This window comes from Protomyctophum bolini (assembly GCF_963924005.1).
Source record: "Protomyctophum bolini genome assembly, chromosome: 3".
Taxonomy (NCBI): domain Eukaryota; kingdom Metazoa; phylum Chordata; class Actinopteri; order Myctophiformes; family Myctophidae; genus Protomyctophum; species Protomyctophum bolini.
Window position 1 is genome coordinate 45,594,321 of NC_137864.1, and position 19,135 is coordinate 45,613,455.

The window sequence follows — 19,135 nt, forward strand, 5'->3', positions numbered from 1 at the left end:
CACCAAAATGGGTGCCCGGTCAGAATGGGTTAAACTTAAACCCTCTATTCTTAGTGAAACGGATTTGAGTTACAATTCTTCTCTCTGCTGTTTCTGGCGTTGGGGTTCAAGTGGTCAAGTTGGCAAGAATTACACGTTCCTAAAATAATATTCTGTTTGTTTACAGGCCAAGCAGGAGACCCTGGCAAAGTCATCAATGCAGGTAAAAATCACACTTGTGTGAACTGTGAAGTAATGGACACCCAGATTCCTGGGGCGTGTTGATGTTTTCATGCGACACACAAAAAATGAAGTCCATAGACTTGGCTTGCAAGAATTACATCATAATTTACCTGAAACAAACATTAAAGTCCATATAGACTAAATCAGAAACGGGTCTCATGGTCTCAGTGGAGCCGACATGGCTGTGGGGTAAACCCACACCTCTTCTACTACAGTGAACTGTAGAGTGATTGATGTTAGTCTGCCTCAAACGTTACTCTTTTACCTGCTTTTTACTAACACTAACATTACAAAGATGCCCAGAACATCGGGATGAACCTGTGTAGTTTATGGCTGCTCCAACAGTAGTGGCAACATAAAAAAAATCTAAATATCCACCGCGGTGGCTGAGACCAGAGCCATAGAGTAATGGTTGAGACTAAGCAGTGAAAGGTCCTGAAAGATACATAACGCCAGTCTTGCCCAATACCCAATCTTTCCGTTTTATGAACACATGGCTGCTGTACTTTATACCTCATACAAAGCATTTAAAGTACTCATATGGCTCATTTTACACTTGAAAATAGCCGATCTACAAGCTCACAACGCGCAGTGCTTTGTGAGCTTGTAGATCTGCTAATTTCAGCATGCAACCAAGTGTAAAATGACATTGGGATCTCTTGTCCACTAGTCCCTTCCTAACATTTTAGTCTAGTTTTTATCTGTTGACGAAATTGTTAATACATTTAGCCTAGTTTTAGTAATAATAGTTTTGTTTTCATTTAGTTTCCATTTAGTTTTCGTCAGTGAAAAAAGGCAGTCGACGAACACTTTTCGTCTTAGTTTTAGTCGACAAAAACAACACTGCTGATTGCGTTAAACAACGTTAACCCATTCTGACCGGGCACCCATTTTGGTGTTAGCATCATGTTATGCTTTACCTATTGAAAAATAGCAGATCTACAAGCTCATATCGCGCCACCGAGTGGCGCGATACGAGCTTGTAGGTCTGCTATTTTTGAAAAATTCGAAGAACGACTGACATTTTTAGAATCTGATCTCAGGTCAGAATGGGTTAATCAGACCAGTGTGTGTCCAGTGGAAACCTCGTATGAATCTGATCTCAGGTCAGAATGGGTTAATCAACATTAACCTAACTTTGACACTCACTTTGCCACTAACTTTATGCATGTGCATACCCTCTCCATATGATGATTTATTTTGTTGTATAGAAGTGTATATTTATTTTGTACGTCTTTAAATGTTCTGATGAATTCAAAATGGAGGACCCTGATGTAAACAAGTCTTTAGTGCTTTTTCTGGTTTTATCCTCATAGCAGTTTTTGTATTGACCTGTACTTTGTTGAACTGTACCCATTCTACATACTGTGAATGCAAATTCCAATCAATATCAGAATATAGTGATTTTACCTTTTAATTTTTTGTTTTTGTTTTAACCAAAAAATGCCACATACCCTTACCTTTTAATTATTGGCTTAGGAATTTGACAAAAACATCTCCATGCATTTAGGGCTTCATGTGGTGTGTAGTGGTTAGAAAATGGTGAACTACTCCTTTAAGCCCAGAGGCTTAAAGGAGTTTATTATTATATATTTAGTTAATTATTGCTGCTAATGGTCCTCACCTCGGTCCACTGTTTAGTGTAGTATAGCTGCTAATGGTCCTCACCTCTGTCTCTCTCCAGCTGGTCACGGTACTGTGGGTATCCCTGGACCTCCAGGTCCTTCTGGAGCTCCGGGTGTGGCCGGACCTCCCGGTCTGTCTGGGCCCATCGGCCCTGCTGGTCTCCCAGGGTCACATGGTAAGACTAGTTACTATGCACTATTAACTCTCTCAAACGTTGTCACGCCAAGGATCCCCCCCCCCCCCATGGTTTTGTTCCAGGGAAAGAGGTATAGCACACCATTCTTAGGCAAAGGAATTACTGTATTATAGTTAAAGACAGTATCAGCTCAGTATAAACAGACATATTCCATAAAAGTGTTTAGTGTCCCCTGAATCTTCACCTTTTCTTCCACCTCACACAGAAAGAAGATATTATAATTAATTTGATTGTAGGTAAATTTACAAGAAATGGCGTTCTCATTCCAGGTCCTAAGGGAGACAGGGCAGATCCCGGAGACAAAGGGGAGAAGGGAGAGTCGGGTGGACCTGGGAAACCCGGTGAGGCTGGAAAACCCGGCGAGCCTGGTAAACCCGGTGAACCCGGGACCAACGCCGCCAGCACCTCTCGGGGTGGAAGTGAGTAAATCTGTGGAAACAAACTATAAATAGTCTCTGTTGGGGTGGAAACTTATTTTTTTCTTTTTCTTTTTTATGAGTTTTTTATCCCACGATTTTGCAACCCATTTTTTTCACCCAGTGTCAATTATCTAATGTAATCCTGGGCGCTACACTTCCTCTGCCAACATCCAGTGTCCACTCACAGTGACTTAATGTTTTATCAAGTGTCCACTCACAGTGACTTCATGTTTTATCCAGTGTCCACTCACAGTGACTTCATGTTTTATCCAGTGTCCACTCACAGTGACTTCATGTTTTTTCCAGTGTCCACTCACAGTGACTTCATGTTTTATCCAGTGTCCACTCACACTCACAGTGACTTCATGTTTTTTTCTGAACAGAAGTCAAGTCAGTGCCTGGACCACCCGGTCCACCAGGCCCTCCGGGGCCTTCTGGAGAGCCCGGCTCTGAGGGTCCTCCTGGTATGTTGGTTGACAATGACATTTTACGATGATGTAAGACAGTGGTTCTCAATTTATTTTCATGTCAAGGACCCACATTTATGTATATATATACTGTATATGCACCGAAAGGGCGTAGATTCAACATACTCAAGCCTGCACACATTCTAAATATGCCCCCGAAATATTGTACTGAGCAAATGGACTGTTACCACCTTCAATAATAATGATAATAATAGTCTTTATTGTCTCCACATCATATATTTTCTTTGTCATGGACACTTGTACAAAACATTAATAATTCTACTCGAGTTGGAAGCATTAAGACCCATTATAGCCCTCAATGGCTTCCTTTCTGAAAAATAACATCATTGTAAAAAGATTCACGCGTTTCGATATTCTATTTACAATGAGATGCGAACGGGAGCCGGTGCCACTTGGACCCGGACGTAACGTAGGACTACAAAATGACGTCGGACTGAAATACTGAATTGGAGAAATCTTCAGAAATCCCTTCAATCTTGAGGGGATACATCTAGTCTGTACGGTACGATCTTTATAGTCTGTACGGTACGATTTCCTAAGCCAACCTCTCATGTTTTAGGTGCACCTAAAGAAGGTCCTCCTGGTCCACCTGGAGAGCCAGGAGAACCAGGTAAATATAAGCATATTTTCATAACTGCATGATAGCATGATGATTGGGCTTAAAACTGCCATGCACAATGTGCTGACATCATCAATTTGTGATGACGCCATTAGCCGTTTTTAGCCCAATGAGTGTTTTTCTTGCCAAACTAATGCCTGGAATGGATTCAGCATCATGAAAACCCCCTAGTTTGACACCTCACATGGCATGATGAAATTTGGAATATTTTGCCTTTCTATAGGTTGTTAATGGTATGGTCACATATTATGCCAATTATTAAAATTGCCCAACATATGCAAGTTGGCATCCGGCAGTTTCTACATGCTGGGGACCCATACTAAACATTTCTAACATAAAACGTTGGTGTACTCAACATGTCCGGGTTCACTTTTTGGCTACTAGGCTATGTGGGGATACATCTAGTCTGTACAGTACGATCTTTCCTAAGGGGATACATCTAGTCTGTACAGTATGATCTTTCCTAAGGGGATACATCTAGTCTGTACAGTATGATCTTTCCTAAGGGGATACATCTAGTCTGTACGGTATGATCTTTACTCTAGTCTGTACGGTACGATCTTTCCTAAGCCAACCTCATGTTTTAGGTGCATCTAAAGAAGGACCTCCTGGACCCAAAGGGCCACCTGGAGAGCCAGGTAGTCCAGGTAAATATAAGCATATTTACATAACTGCATGATGGCTACAAGAGCTACTGTATAACCAATTGACAAATTGGTTATAGCTACCATTTGGTTGTGATTCTTCATTTATTTTGTGTGTATTATATTTGTCCTTGTATATTATGTTATAAACATTTAAACGTTTGTTGCAAAAACATGATGTTTGGGGGATAAATCCCCTACTGTACTTGCCCGACGGGCAAGTGCCTCTGACACCAGACTGATTACACCTCAAAATACATACATCAATAATATGATGTATTAATAATTACTGTACTGTAATAACTACATCATTTGGTGTTCATATATTCGAACGGGTAAGGACAAGGGCATGGGGAGAGAGTATGTTTTGCACTCCGTCCGTCCGTCCGTGTGTGTGTGTGTGTGTCCGTGTGTCCGTCAGTCCGTGTGTCCGTCAGTCCGTCCGTCCCTTACCAGCTAATCTCCGGCACCGTTAACCCGGTCGATGCCAAACTTTGCACACACACTCCCTGGATGCCAACGATGAACCTCTGCCCCACATTTTCCAGAACGGCCTGCTAAAGCACCACCACGAGGCAGATTTTCACATGTTGTACCTACTGTATAAGTGCACCGATCTGCGTGAAACGTTGCATGCACACTCACTATAGAGGCCAAGGGCAAACCCTTTGACTTGCATTTTTCACATCTGCCTTTTATAGCGCCACCAGGAGGCCGACTTTTGGATTTTTTCTTTTGATAGTACGTCCAAAAAACTCGCAAATCGTTACACAGTATCTCTATAGCCATGTGCTCAATACGGATCTGTCCGATATTTTATATTCCATCCTAATTGTCTATAATTGGCTTTCAAAGTTTGCAGGATTGGCCCGTTTTGAACAAAAAGCCTCAAATCATGAATCTTTCATGCACTTTCCTACTAGGCTGAGGAATATATCCCACGCTTTTGACATTGGCCTGTTATAGCACCACCAACAAGGTGGATTTTTGCAAAACACATCCAATTGCCATCAAAGGCGTATGAAGAAATGGCACCCTTTTCACATTGTTTATTTGTGTTGGCTGTTGCCCTGTATACAACCACCAGATGAAGGCAGGCTGTAATGTCGTGCTCATCCAGAATGAGTGATCTGGCTCGGCATTTCCTCAACAAAATGAAGAAAATTGTTGCAAAAAACAAAACAACAAAACATGTTTATATTACTCCTAAACATTTTGCCAAACATCACACACACACACTCCTATCCTCCTGGTGGAGACCTGTGCCCAGAAAGGCACAGGTCTAGTTACTATTATTGCTGCAGCAATGGCTGAGGAACCATAACTAAATAGCTTTACTCTTCTTGGCCCATGCACAAAGGTGTGACCATAAAGAAAACCTTGAGATAGATCCATTTACATACAGTACCAAACATACACTTGATTTATGAGTGGTTGTTTTACAGGTTCGGGGTCTCCTGGACCCGACGGGTCTCCCGGAGAGCCAGGTAATTAAACATCATTATGTACTGTAACAACACAATAGCTATACTGTTGGCAGATTGATTGAATACTTTATTAACGGTTTGCAAAATAGTACAGTGGTACGATTTTACAACGATTGTTGAAAGGATAACACAAAAGTCAGTAGTAGGGCCATGTTTCCATTGTGTTCCTCTGTGTATTCAGTTCATCGAGGTAGGTCTGACAAATGGCATACTGTACATACAGTACTACGGTAATAATAAGGTACTACGTAGTGTACTCAGGGTGATAGGAGAACAGCGACAGCACACTTCAAGAGTTAACCACTTAAACCCTATATACTTAGTTAGAGTAGATAGACTGGTTGCTTTGTGGCGCGTTGTGAGCTTGTAGATCTGCTATTTTCACTACATCTTAAACATTTGTTTTCTAATTCATGGAATTTCTTAGATTTGTCTTTAATTTCTACATGAAATTACTGACAAAACATTGTTGAATTCATATTTGAATTCATTTTTTTTTTTAATTAGTGAAGATTTTAGCTTTTTTTGGGAATGTTTTTTGAAAATGTTTTGGAAACAATAATAATAATTAGAAAACAAAATGTAGCAAGCTAAAAATAAAAGGAGGCATAACAATGTGTCCCGACCTGCTGTTTGGGGAACAGTGACTTAGATGACCGGAGTCACCCAGGGCTCTGTACTAGGTACCCTAGTATTTCCCTCTATACACGCCAAATCACTTTTTAAAACTTTTACCTTGGAGATGTGCAATTTTAGCGAAATGTCAGCCCCGGAATATAGGGAAGTTAGTGTTCAAGCGGCCGTTAAAATGCATTTCAAAATGAGTCGATGGTTTTGCAGGACTTGGGTCTCCTGGACCCCCAGGGGAGAAAGGAGAACCTGGAGTCTTTGATCCCACCTCAGGTATGTGACAAACATTCCTCCATATCAGGAGGTAGAGCTACTGTTCCAAACATTTCTCCATATCAGGAGGTAGAGCTACTGTTCCAAACATTCCTCCATATCAGGAGGTAGAGCTACTGTTCCAAACATTCCTCCATATCAGGAGGTAGAGCTACTGTTCCAAACATTTCTCCATATCATAAAATGACACTAATTAGCCCGCGGACCCGCATTTGAAAAGACATGCCAGGGACCCCCAAAAGAGAAGATGTTTTACGGCTCTAGCAGTGATTCTCAACCTTTTTAATGTCAAGGACCCCCCAGTTTTACATGAATTATGCTACCCCCATTTAATGGCATTTCTATCTCTGTGACGCCCAATTTATATTTTAAAATCTATGTTAATTTAACTCTGAAGTGTCCTTGGGTTAGTGTCGAAGTGTCCTTGAGCGAAACACTGACCACCTATGTCTGGCGTTGTGAATGCGTGAAAGCGTTTTGCATAAAGGCACTATTATAAATGCACTATTTATTTCAGAAACCTTCTTTGCAGGGCCTCCAGGCCTACCGGGACCCCCAGGCCCAACGGGATCACCAGGTGCCTACAATACAATACAATACAATACAATACAGACCGTCGTGTTGTTGGATGACTACTGACTCGTTTTCATGACACTTAGGGCCGATTCATACTCCTATTTTACCGCTGTTTAGCCGAACCGACTTTTATTCGGCTCTAAAATAGGAGTATGAATCGGCCCTTACTCTGATCTCGCACTTGTCTGCTACATTTTAAATATAAATTTGTAATTTTGTAATTTGTAACAAATTGTAATTGTAGTATTTTTAATGCCACCAGTCAAGAGAAGCACTAAGGTCGCATTGTCTCACATTGTGAGGTTTATATATATATAAATAAAATGGGGCATAAGTGGTTAAGAACTCTTTGCTTGTTTTTTAGGTGATGGTGGACCAAGGGGACGCCCAGGTAAGACAACGTGCATATTGATTAAGGACTTTGTGGCAAAACTGAAATGGAAATTAAAAATGTATTTTTAATAATAATCTATCATCTATTGTAGCCAAGACTGTCTACAGTACAGATCCCATGGCACCACGGCATAAAATGAGCTTTGTTATAAAATAGCTCAAAGCTCTATTGCTGGTTACTCGGGTTAGAACCGGTTAGAACCCGCCGCAGTGGTGTTCAACTAGAACTTAAACCAGGATGCTTCTGCCTTGAGCAGACCTCCAATTAGGCTTTGTCAGGATGACTGAGCCAATAAGATCCATATATGGGTTCTACCATATCGATCTGATATCAGCATTAGGTCCAACCAGCATTAGGTCCAACCCGGACCAAATGTAGAGGGATAGTACTAGACATGTCATACTGTATGTCATATAGTCCAACGTCCTAGTCGAATATCCCCATATATGGAGACTAAATGTCCAATGACCAACTCTCCCTCCTCCTGATATATATCCTAAATGACTGCTAAATCTGAGAGTGTACAAGTGGACTCTTATGAGTCCGTTTGGTTCCACTCGTACACTCTCAGAGTTATGGCTGTCTAAGGCCTAATGCATCATAATCTGGGGGCCCTTGAAATTAAACGCTTTGAGAATGACTGGATGTAATGACTGAGGCAGTGACATGACGTGTACATCATCATATATCTGCTCTCCAGGTGAACCAGGCCAGCCTGGCCTCCCAGGAAGTCCAGGGGATCCAGGAGTCGGTAAGGAAGAAACCTTAACCCATTCTGACCTGAGATCAGATTCATACAAGGTTTCCACTGGACACACACTGGTCTGATTAACCCATTCTGACCTGAGATCAGATTCTAAAAAATGTCAGTCGTTCTTCGATTTTTCAAAAATAGCAGACCTACAAGCTCGTAGCGCGCCACTCGGTGGCGCGCTATGAGCTTGTAGATCTGCTATTTTTCAATAGCTAAAGCATGACATGATGCTAAACACCAAAACGGGTTCCCGGTCAGAATGGGTTAAAGTAGTACAGCGCTGCAACTCACTGAGACTAGAGTTTTAACCAGTGACTCTATTCCTTTGGCAAAAAAAATATACAAGCTGGGGTACCCCGGTAAAATTAGTTTATATAACTGAAATCTGCTTTTTTTTTATTTTGTTATTACAATTTAACAATCACTGGTTTAAGTGGTTTAACAAATCCCTTCTCATCACCCAGGCCACCCTGGCTACCCAGGACCCCCTGGAGATCAGGGACCAGAAGGCACTAGTGGTCCCCCGGGTCCTCAGGGGCCCGAGGGCCCACAGGCGTCACCAGGACCAAAAGGTAAGGTACAGGTGTTAAATACTCTTCACAACATTAAAATGGTCTTTTATTTCTAATACTTAACCACTTAAGCAATGTAAACTTTAAGACACAAGTGCCACTTTATAAAGTGACACCGTTTTGACAGGTCACTAAGCTGTTGAAGGCTGCTTGCTCTTTAAGCCTTAACCCTCTAACACCCGCATTAATTTCTACTTGCAAAAAATAGATTTCAACCTTACTACTACTTTGCACTACTAGGACTGACACTAAAAAATATGTAAAAAAAAAAAAAAAAAGTTTGATGAAAAATTTATAATAATTATATAATCCTGCTACCCTAATAGACAGGGGTACATGAGCACCTGGCCGTTCATTCGTGCTCTATCTCCGACCAAGCCACACTTCCACCACACATCTCTCTATGCAAAATAAAACCTGCACACTCCCACAAAAGACATAGACTACATTGCATTCGCCAAAAATGTCTTCTTTACTGTTTAAATATTACTTTTCTGAAACACGCTATTCTTGCTCAACCTCAACAGCCTACGTCAGAATCGTCATGTTGGCGTCTACTACGCCAACTACGTTCACTTAATGGGGCCAGTCCTTCACAGTGACACACGCGTTAGATCAACCACGCGACCGGGATGGTTTCTACCCCTCAATGTCGTGCCTACTCTACACTGCCATCCGAAGGCCCCTCCCCCTTTCACTGCTCCTGTGTGTGACCTGTGAACTACTCTCTGACTGCACTGTGGCTTGATTTATATGTGCGAGGTTGAAATGTAATGCACATAAATTAATTATAGGTCCAGCAAGCAAATCATGATTGTCTGTTTGTGCTCAATAGGTCACCATCACATTCCGATTTTAGGTGTTGTGTTTTCTATGACATTTATTTGGGCCAGTAGTTTCATATCTATCCTTTTTCCGACCAACACAGAACATGCTAACGGTGTTAGCGCGTTAGCATCCATCTTGCTTTTCATTTATATGTGCGAGGTGGAAATGTAATGCACATAAATTAATTATAGGTCCAGCAAGCAAATCATGATTGTCTGTTTGTGCTCAATAGGTCACCATCACATTCCGATTTTAGGTGTTGTGTTTTGTATGACACTTTGGCCAGTAGTTTCATATCTATCCTTTTTCCTTTGACCAACACAGACCATGCTAACGGTGTTAGCGCGTTAGCATCACACAGCTTACAGCGTCAGTGTTGCATGAATACTTTCAACCATGACAATGCCGACTACTTTTGCTACACACACTTCCCAAGGATTATGGAGATGTCTTTATTTTTTTTTTAAGGTTGAGAAATGAAATAATTATGGTCGTTTCTAATCTCAGCATTTCACAAGAGAAAGACGTGGATGCCTTTCGCTGCGCTGTTGGCGTTGCCATGTCTCATAGAAACAAGTAAATAGGTCTTTAAAAAGAATCCCAAAACAAGCGCATATAACAGGGGTCTGTAACCTATTTTAAATGAAGTGCCATGTTTTTATTTTCTAGATAGTGAGTCAGCCACAAGCTCACATCACAACAATAATCCATGTAATAATCACAATAACAATACTAATAATAATAATCATAATAATCCTGCTACCCTAATAGACAGGGGTACATAAGCACATGGCCGTTTATCCAACAGCTTTCTCCGACCCAACCACACTTTCACCACACATCTCTATATGCAAAATAAATTCGGCACACTCCCAGAATACATATAGGCTACATTTCATTGAAAGAAATGTCTTAATTACTGAATAAATATTACTTTTGTCAACCACGCCATTGTTGCTCAACATCACCAGCCTACGTCAGAATCGTCATGTTGGCGTCTACTACGCCAACTACGTTCACTTATTGGGGCCAGTCCTTCACAGTGACACACGCGTTAGATGAACCACGCGACCGGGATGGTTTCTACCCCTCAATGTCGTGCATTTGCTGCGCCCTTCTAATGCTGCGCCACGCCTACTCTATACTGCTCCATGCGACTCGAACAGCGTCAGCAGCAGCAGCTCCGAGCCTCCGTCAGAAAGGCTGCCCACAGCACTGCACAGCCCCACACCCAAATGAATCGAATGAATGAATAAGGCGCTTATATCGCTATTGCTCAGTGGATGGGACATTTACATTAAAAGCAATCGGATGGACGCGTGGATAACGGCATGGTTGTGTGCAATCGGAGGGAAAGCTTCCATAATCCATATAGCTTCCATGCTAGCTGCTTCAGACACAGGGGAGGGGAGGGAGAAATAGTGCGAAATAGCGCTTATGCAACAATTACCCTAAAACACAAACACCTCAACTCGATGTCATTGTGAATAAGAATTTCGAGCGAAATAATAATTTTTGGAAGGACACTTTCACCCAGTATGAAGCTAAATGTGGAAGCCGTGTGTGTCACACCAAAACGGCTGACCTATAGAATCCTGTAACCAGCCTCTCGCACTGCCTGCGAGTTGGCTCCGTCTAAGGCTCCGTCTTATGAGCAAATTTAGAACTTCCGGTCTGACAGCTAGCAGATTTAAGACATCCGGTTGCTTTCAGAATAAAATAAGATTATTTAATTCGTTAATTAAATAATTTTTACATTACATTATTAGTATTATTATTACATTACAGTTATTGTAAAGACACACATTATGTTTCTGTGTAAAAATAAGTAATTAAATAACATAAAAAAGTTATCTAAATGGATAAATGCTATTCACTGGAGTGCATGGACTTTATAAAGTGGACACTGGACAAAAGACGGCTCCGCCAGGCAACTATCTGGACATACCCACGCGTTTGGGAAGATGTCCTCTACCACCCCACAGTCTCCGCTAAGCGGGAGAGGTGTAAAATTCACAGCAGCAGAGCTTCTACTGGGGTCAATGCAAAAAAATGTACCGTTTCCGGACCCAGAATGGACACTGGACAAAGAGGCCTCCGCGAGGCAACTATCTGGACATACCCACGCGTCCGGGGAGATGTCCTCTACCACCCCACAGTCTCCGCTAAGCGGGAGAGGTGTAAAATTCAGAGCAGCAGACCTTCTATTGGGGTCAACACTCAAAAAAGTGCCGTTTCCAGACCCAGAATGGACACTGGACAAAGAGGCCTCCGCGAGGCAACTATCTGGACATACCCACGCGTCCGGGGAGATGTCCTCTACCACCCCACAGTCTCCGCTAAGCGAGAGAGGTGTAAAATTCAGAGCAGCAGAGCTTCTACTGGGGTCAATGCAAAATAAATTACCGTTTCCGGACCCAGACTGGACACTGGACAAAAGACGGCTCCGCGAGGCAACTATCTGGACATACCCACGCGTCCGGGGAGATGTCCTCTACCACCCCACAGTCTCCGCTAAGCGGGAGAGGTGTAAAATTCAGAGCAGCAGACCTTCTATTGGGGTCAACACTCAAAAAAGTGCCGTTTCCAGACCCAGAATGGACACTGGACAAAGAGGCCTCCGCGAGGCAACTATCTGGACATACCCACGCGTCCGGGGAGATGTCCTCTACCACCCCACAGTCTCCGCTAAGCGAGTAAATGGGTGCTTATATTTCTATGTGAAATGTGGTGATGCTGGCATCACAATAGATGCCAGCATCACGCTGCCTCCGTCTAATAAGCACATTTACAACTTCCTGTTTGGAAACCGAAACAGATGCTTCTGACATTTGCCTGTGCGTGCTTAATCGTTGTACTTCTGAACACATTTCCCAAATCTCAGTGATTTATCCACACATCGCTCTGTGTGTGTGTGTGTGTGTGTGTGTGTGTGTCGCGTCGCCCTCCAGCTGCAATTGCGAGTGTGCGCTGTGTGCAGGGCACACTACTGAGTTTAAAACCACAGCTGAAACATGAAGTGGAGTCTGTCAATTCCCGCAATTTCCTTCTTCCCATATTGCGCTGCAACGACACTAGGATTGAGCCCCCCGAAGGGGGGCGAAATTCTAGTAATTATATAATAATATAATAAATGAATAATTTACATTTGGGGGATATCTTTCACAATAATGAATAAAACATGTTCTAGACATTCTAATGATCACAAAAAAACATATATTACAATTATTTTACCTACTTTTATTAGGGTAAAGGTCAAAAGTCTTAGGTTAAAAAATGTTCAAAATCGCACAGAGTCCAGACATTTTTTATTTGTGTGAATTTCAGCCTCTGTGGGGGGTGTTTATATGCAAATATCATGACCAATGGCATTGAAATGGCATTGCAATGAACATCACTGATGACGTTTAGGTGAAAAAAGAACAGAAAAAAAAAAAAAAAATTAGTAATTAATTAAATTAAAATTGTTGCTAAAAAGCAACTCTGGGTGCTAGAGGGTTAAGGAGTTTATAATGCTGCCCGTGCCTAATTGAATACTGTTCCCAAAGGACATTTTTGTGAGAGCTACTGATTCTTGTCATGGTTTTATCTATATGCCAAGAAAATGTCAGCACTGCACATGGAAACTATACGTTCAACTCAATTATCTTGTCATACTGAAAAAGTGGACGGGAGGGAAAAATAAGTATTTTCATGTCTTTTAGGTGATGGAGGTGTCCCTGGTGCCCCAGGGATCCCGGGAGTCTCCGGTGGTAGGAGCATTTGTTATATGTGGGGTTCACCCATTTGGTGTCAGGAGGGTTTAACACATCTGGTACTCAAGGTTATTGAAAAATAATGAATACGGTAACTGCACAGTGCAGACAGATACCATGGCCACTTACCAATGATTAATATAGTAGGGCAATATGCACTTCACATATTAATAATACACTTTGTGTTGACACAATCTTCATCAAGCTGGGAATACAATGTTACATGATTACTCCTCCAGCAAGTAGGGCAAATTGCAGTGCTCAAGAAACAAAACCAGCTTATTTAAACAGCTGACTGTCCTTTCTTTCTCTGCTTGCCGTTCCTCATACGGTTTTGTGTTCCCCGTCCAGAAGAGGTTGAAGGTTAAACTATATTGAAATCCATGTAATTTTTGTAGCAAATTAATTGCTTTATAACACTAGTGATGATGAGCAAGCTGTGCAATGAAACAATGCACGCCCTCCTCTGGCCGATCAGAATCAAGTACTCTCCGTGGCCATGGTATAGATGTTATTATATGCAGCTATACTATGTCATATACTGTACGGTATATACTGGTCTATTGCAGTGTACATTCTACTATACACTACTCTAATCTTCTCTTACCAAAGAACGTGGCTTCTAATTTCAGGTTCAGGTTCCAGACCGGGCCCCCCAGGTCCCCCGGGACCACCTGGAGCACCTGCTTCTGGCACTGATGCCCTTACAGACTACATCCAGCGTAAGTTCATGTGACACTGACACACTAGTCTCACGTAGCCAGACAACTATTCCACAATCTCCGAATGATATAGAGTCTGGAACCTTGAAATATCTTTAGATTGTATTATGTATTCCCATATCTGCGAACCAACAAGCTATTATGCTTAGATGTTCTCCCCGTGTCCCCTAGGTTAGTAGGTACCCTCACAAAAAACATGCAGTTTTCCTGGTCTCTAAACTACCTCCCCCCTGGCCAGCTGGGGCGCCTGATGGAGGGGAAAGGAACTAGTCGGAATAACATGTTCCACGCGCTAAGTCCGGCCAGGGAAACTCCCCTGTCAGGTGAAAAGAAGCAACTTGGACTCCTCATGCATAGAAGGAAGCATGAGGTCAGTCCGTTGCCCCCCCAGGTTGGCAGAGGAAGTGTAGCGCCCAGGATTACATTAGATAATTGACACTGGGTGAAAAAAATAGGTTGCAAAATCGGGGCGACTGAGAACTTTAAACCATGAAGAAGACTTCCAGTTAGATCCCGGGCTCCCCCAGAGTTAGTGTCCTTGAGCAAGACTCTGAACCCTTAATTGCTCCTGATGTGCAGGTTGGTGCCTTGCATGGTTTCCGCCGCCATCAGTGTACAGTATGAATGTGTTTGTGGATGGGTGAATGTAATGCACAATCTAAGTAAAGCGCCTTGGATAAAAGCGCTATATATCCCATTTTAGGCGGGAACCCCTTTTGGTGTTGGCATCATGTCATGCTTTAGCTATTGAACAATAGCAGACGCGCTACGAGCTTGTAGGTCTGCTATTTTTGAAAAACCCCTGACATAGAAACATAGCTTTTTCATTTTTAGAATCTGATCTCAGGTCAGAATGGGATATACTGTATGCACCATTTACCATTTTAATGCACATTTATATGCCTTATGCCTTATTGTACACGTATACTTTTCAGTCTCTTGCCATTACTATGTTACGCTGAATGATGTGGATACTTGTTTTCTAATCTAAGCTTAGTTTTTCTCATTGTGATTGTGTGTTGTTGTGGTGCAGTACTTTGTTGACGACCTCCATGATGTTTACCTGCAGAGCCCAATGTCAGGGACTACCTGGCCGGGTCTCCAGGACCCCCCGGACCCCCGGGGCCTCCTGCTGAGCAGTCCGTGAATGACGTGGCGAGCCAAGTCATTGACTACATTCAGAGTAAGTTCAATAGAGACTGTGTGAGATACAGTCTGAGATACTGTGGTTCTCATTCAGAGTAAGTTCAATAGAGACTGTGTGAGATACAGTCTGAGATACTGTGGTTCTCTAACATCTTCATGTCAAGAACCCCCGAATTCAACATGTCAATTATTTGGTCGCAGACCGCCATCTGCAAACTTTTTGTCACAAGGATACAAATATTGTGTTTGTGTTTGTGTTTTATTTATTTTCAAATAGCCATATATATATAGGTTTAAACAAGTGGGTAAAGTCATTTTGCTGCTTTCGCTGGGGACCGGAAAAGAGGTGGCACCTACAAGTCAGCGCAACAACAAAAATAAAACCTTTGGCGAAAACAGAAGCACAACATGAGGATAAAGGAAACATTCAATGTCCGCTTTGCTAATTCACAACAACTACTACTACTTTGGTGTTGCAGTGTTGAAGCTTTGAATTTCTCTAACTATTATAAACTTTAATAACTTCAATAAATGAACGCCCTACTTGATCACACTACAGCGTCACCCGGCCAAAAGCATCAAAATAGCACCCAACCATGACCAGTATGTGTTAACCCCAGCGTCCATATCCCGGGGAGAACCTTAGCCAAGAATAGCAGATCTACAAGATCTGCTATGTTTTGGCGAAGAGATTTGGCACTGACAGAAATAGTGGTAGTACAGTTGAAACTAAAGTCTGGTTCATTCTCTCTAAGGTAGATTCACACCATGGCCACCGTGGGTACACACTCAGGACCACTTGGCAGATGTTGTGGTAGTGTGAAGTTTGTGAACTGCGTACCCTCCATGCATGGAGGTATAGTCTCTGGACTATACCTCCATGCATGGAGGTACTCGGATACGGAGTGTACTCTGATATGGATCACTGCACTGTGAAGTCATTGAATACAGTTGAATGAAGTGTACTCGGGAAGAATCGAGGCCGAAGTCCTGACGTCCCGCGCTCATCCCCTGGTTCCGCCTGGTTCACGGAAGTAATTTCTCTTATGGAGAATAACATGGGGTCCTCTTAAAATCGTTGCATGTAAGCATTGCGGTCCAAATATAAACAAACTGTCTCAGCGTTATTGACTAAGTATGCACCCCGTAGCAGTAACATTAGCGTTTTCTCTCTCTCGTGCAGTACTTAGTTTAGACTAGTCATTTGCTTAGACCAGTCATTAGTCCTACAACTACAACCTATCTCAAACCCTCACACTAACCCTAACCTCCCACGGGGCAGCACACCTAAACCTAACCTTAACCCATGTCTAACCAATGACTAGTCTAAACTAAGTATGCACCCGGAGTGAAACGGACTGGATGACAAACACAGCTCTTTAAAAAAAATAAAATACATAAAAAATAAAAAAAAATACGAAACAAAATGAAGGGCAAACAAAAGACAAAGCAAAAACATGAGCGCAACCGATACATTTATGACATCATTAAATGACAGAAAAAATGACAGTGTTCACCTCTTATTCTTTCATACAAAAATCCTTTACAAAATATCTATTCCCATGTATAATATCCATTTCAGCCAGTATCTGTAAAACCTTTCTGTGCTTATCCTAACGGCGAAAGTAAGTTCCTCCATTTCGTATATGTTTCATACAATGGCTGTCCACTCTCCCTTCTTATCTAGCCACTTTTTGGTTATTGCCTTTTTTGCTGCCACTAGCAGTATTTTAAGAAGGTATTTGTCTGGGGTATTAAGGTCCTCTGGTATGTTACACAGATAGACACTTGTAAATTCAAATTCAATCTCAAAGCCCATTATTGCATTAATGTCTGATAGCCAAAATTGTTGTATTCTTGGAAGTGGTCAGCCATTGTATTACATTTCCTCCAACAGTTCCCTGCTTCCGGTGTCCCACTCTGTAGGCTTTTTATTTTCGGTGTAATGAAGAGACAAACACCTCTCTTATATGAGGCGATCTAAAATCCCCCTATGGGGATTACAATGCAAATAAAAAGTACATGAACCCGTGGATTTATAGCGCCCTCTACTGATATTGACGTGGGACTTCGGTGTTCCATGTGAATCATGGCCAGTGGGGACCAGGCGATCGAAATCAGGAACAGTTTGAATCAAACACTGTGTGAATCTGCCCTAAGTCTACAGGGACTTATCTTACTGTTGTGTTTCTAGGCACGGGGAGTCTACAGGGAGTCTACAGGGACTTATCTTACTGTAGTGTTTCTAGGCACGGGGAGTCTACAGGGACTTATCTTACTGTTGTGTTTCTAGGCACGGGGAGTCTACAGGGACTTATCTTACTGTTGTGTTTCTAGGCACGGGGAGTCTACAGGGAGTCTACGGGGACTTATCTTACTGTTGTGTTTCTAGGCACGGGGAGTCTACAGGGAGTCTACAGGGACTTATCTTACTGTTGTGTCTCTAGGCACGGGGAGTCTACAGGGACTTATCTTACTGTTGTGTCTCTAGGCACGGGGAGTCTACAGGGACTTATCTTACTGTTGTGTTTCTAGGCACGGGGAGTCTACAGGGAGTCTACGGGGACTTATCTTACTGTTGTGTTTCTAGGCACGGGGAGTCTACAGGGAGTCTACGGGGACTTATCTTACTGTTGTGTTTCTAGGCACGGGGAGTCTACAGGGAGTCTACGGGGACTTATCTTACTGTTGTGTTTCTAGGCACGGGGAGTCTACAGGGAGTCTACAGGGACTTATCTTACTGTTGTGTTTCTAGGCACGGGGAGTCTACAGGGACTTATCTTACTGTTGTGTTTCTAGGCACGGGGAGTCTACAGGGACTTATCTTACTGTTGTGTTTCTAGGCACGGGGAGTCTACAGGGAGTCTACAGGGACTTATCTTACTGTTGTGTTTCTAGGCACGGGGAGTCTACAGGGAGTCTACAGGGACTTATCTTACTGTTGTGTTTCTAGGCACGGGGAGTCTACAGGGAGTCTACAGGGACTTATCTTACTGTTGTGTTTCTAGGCACGGGGAGTCTACAGGGACTTATCTTACTGTTGTGTTTCTAGGCACGGGGAGTCTACAGGGACTTATCTTACTGTTGTGTTTCTAGGCACGGGGACAGCTGGCTCTCCCGGTCCACCCGGTCCTCCAGGCTCCATCTCTGTCAATGACATCATCAACCTGTTGCAGCGTAAGTATCAAACCACTGTCACGTTTTGAACATTGGAACATTTAATATGAATTGAAATTACATTTCTGTTCGCCTTTTTAGGCTTCGTAGTAGAAAAGTACACAGGTCAGATATGATAATGTACTGTACCAGGAAATTACTGACCTTTTTTATAAATCTTAAAAAATAAATAGCGGAATTAGCTGATCTACAAGTTTACAACGCGTCACATGGTGACACATTGTAAACGGTTTTTTTTCAGCATGGACACGATTATGACGATTATGACAAAGATAATTGCGATCATCTCAAGTAATTGCGACGAGACGATACAAGTGTAATAAACGGTGACAACCCTATAATATCTGCATATGTGCAGGAGATGACGTGCGGAGGTATGTGGCCGGACCCCCAGGGCCCCCGGGGTCTCCTGGACATGGAAGCTACGGGGTTAACCCACACGAGGTGTCGGAGCAAGTCCTCCGGCTCATGGGCGGTGAGTGACAAAGACACCGCGCGTGGTTTCATTTCATTAGCAGAGTGGTCGGCTCTGCAGTCCCGAGGGCACGACTTGTGATTCATTGTGTGTGTGTGTGTGTGTGTGTGTGTGTGTGTGTGTGTGTGTGTG

At 42.6% G+C, this 19,135-nt stretch overlaps 1 protein-coding gene across 1 annotated transcript in view; it reads left to right on the top strand.

Annotated features, from left to right (window-relative positions):
* Positions 1–19,135, top strand: part of LOC308312477 (uncharacterized protein) — a gene marked incomplete at its 5' end in the record, with an annotated part of 54,700 nt that overhangs the window by 24,962 nt on the left and 10,603 nt on the right. The window contains 17 exons of the mRNA XM_080759084.1: positions 167–202; positions 1,907–2,023; positions 2,314–2,463; positions 2,847–2,927; positions 3,511–3,561; positions 4,158–4,217; positions 5,660–5,701; positions 6,542–6,604; positions 7,122–7,181; positions 7,545–7,571; positions 8,275–8,325; positions 8,793–8,900; positions 13,433–13,480; positions 14,116–14,205; positions 15,275–15,388; positions 18,448–18,528; positions 18,887–19,003. Of these exons, the coding sequence (XP_080615210.1) occupies positions 167–202; positions 1,907–2,023; positions 2,314–2,463; positions 2,847–2,927; positions 3,511–3,561; positions 4,158–4,217; positions 5,660–5,701; positions 6,542–6,604; positions 7,122–7,181; positions 7,545–7,571; positions 8,275–8,325; positions 8,793–8,900; positions 13,433–13,480; positions 14,116–14,205; positions 15,275–15,388; positions 18,448–18,528; positions 18,887–19,003 (1,296 nt within the window). The remainder of the gene's footprint in view (positions 1–166; positions 203–1,906; positions 2,024–2,313; positions 2,464–2,846; positions 2,928–3,510; positions 3,562–4,157; positions 4,218–5,659; positions 5,702–6,541; positions 6,605–7,121; positions 7,182–7,544; positions 7,572–8,274; positions 8,326–8,792; positions 8,901–13,432; positions 13,481–14,115; positions 14,206–15,274; positions 15,389–18,447; positions 18,529–18,886; positions 19,004–19,135) is intronic.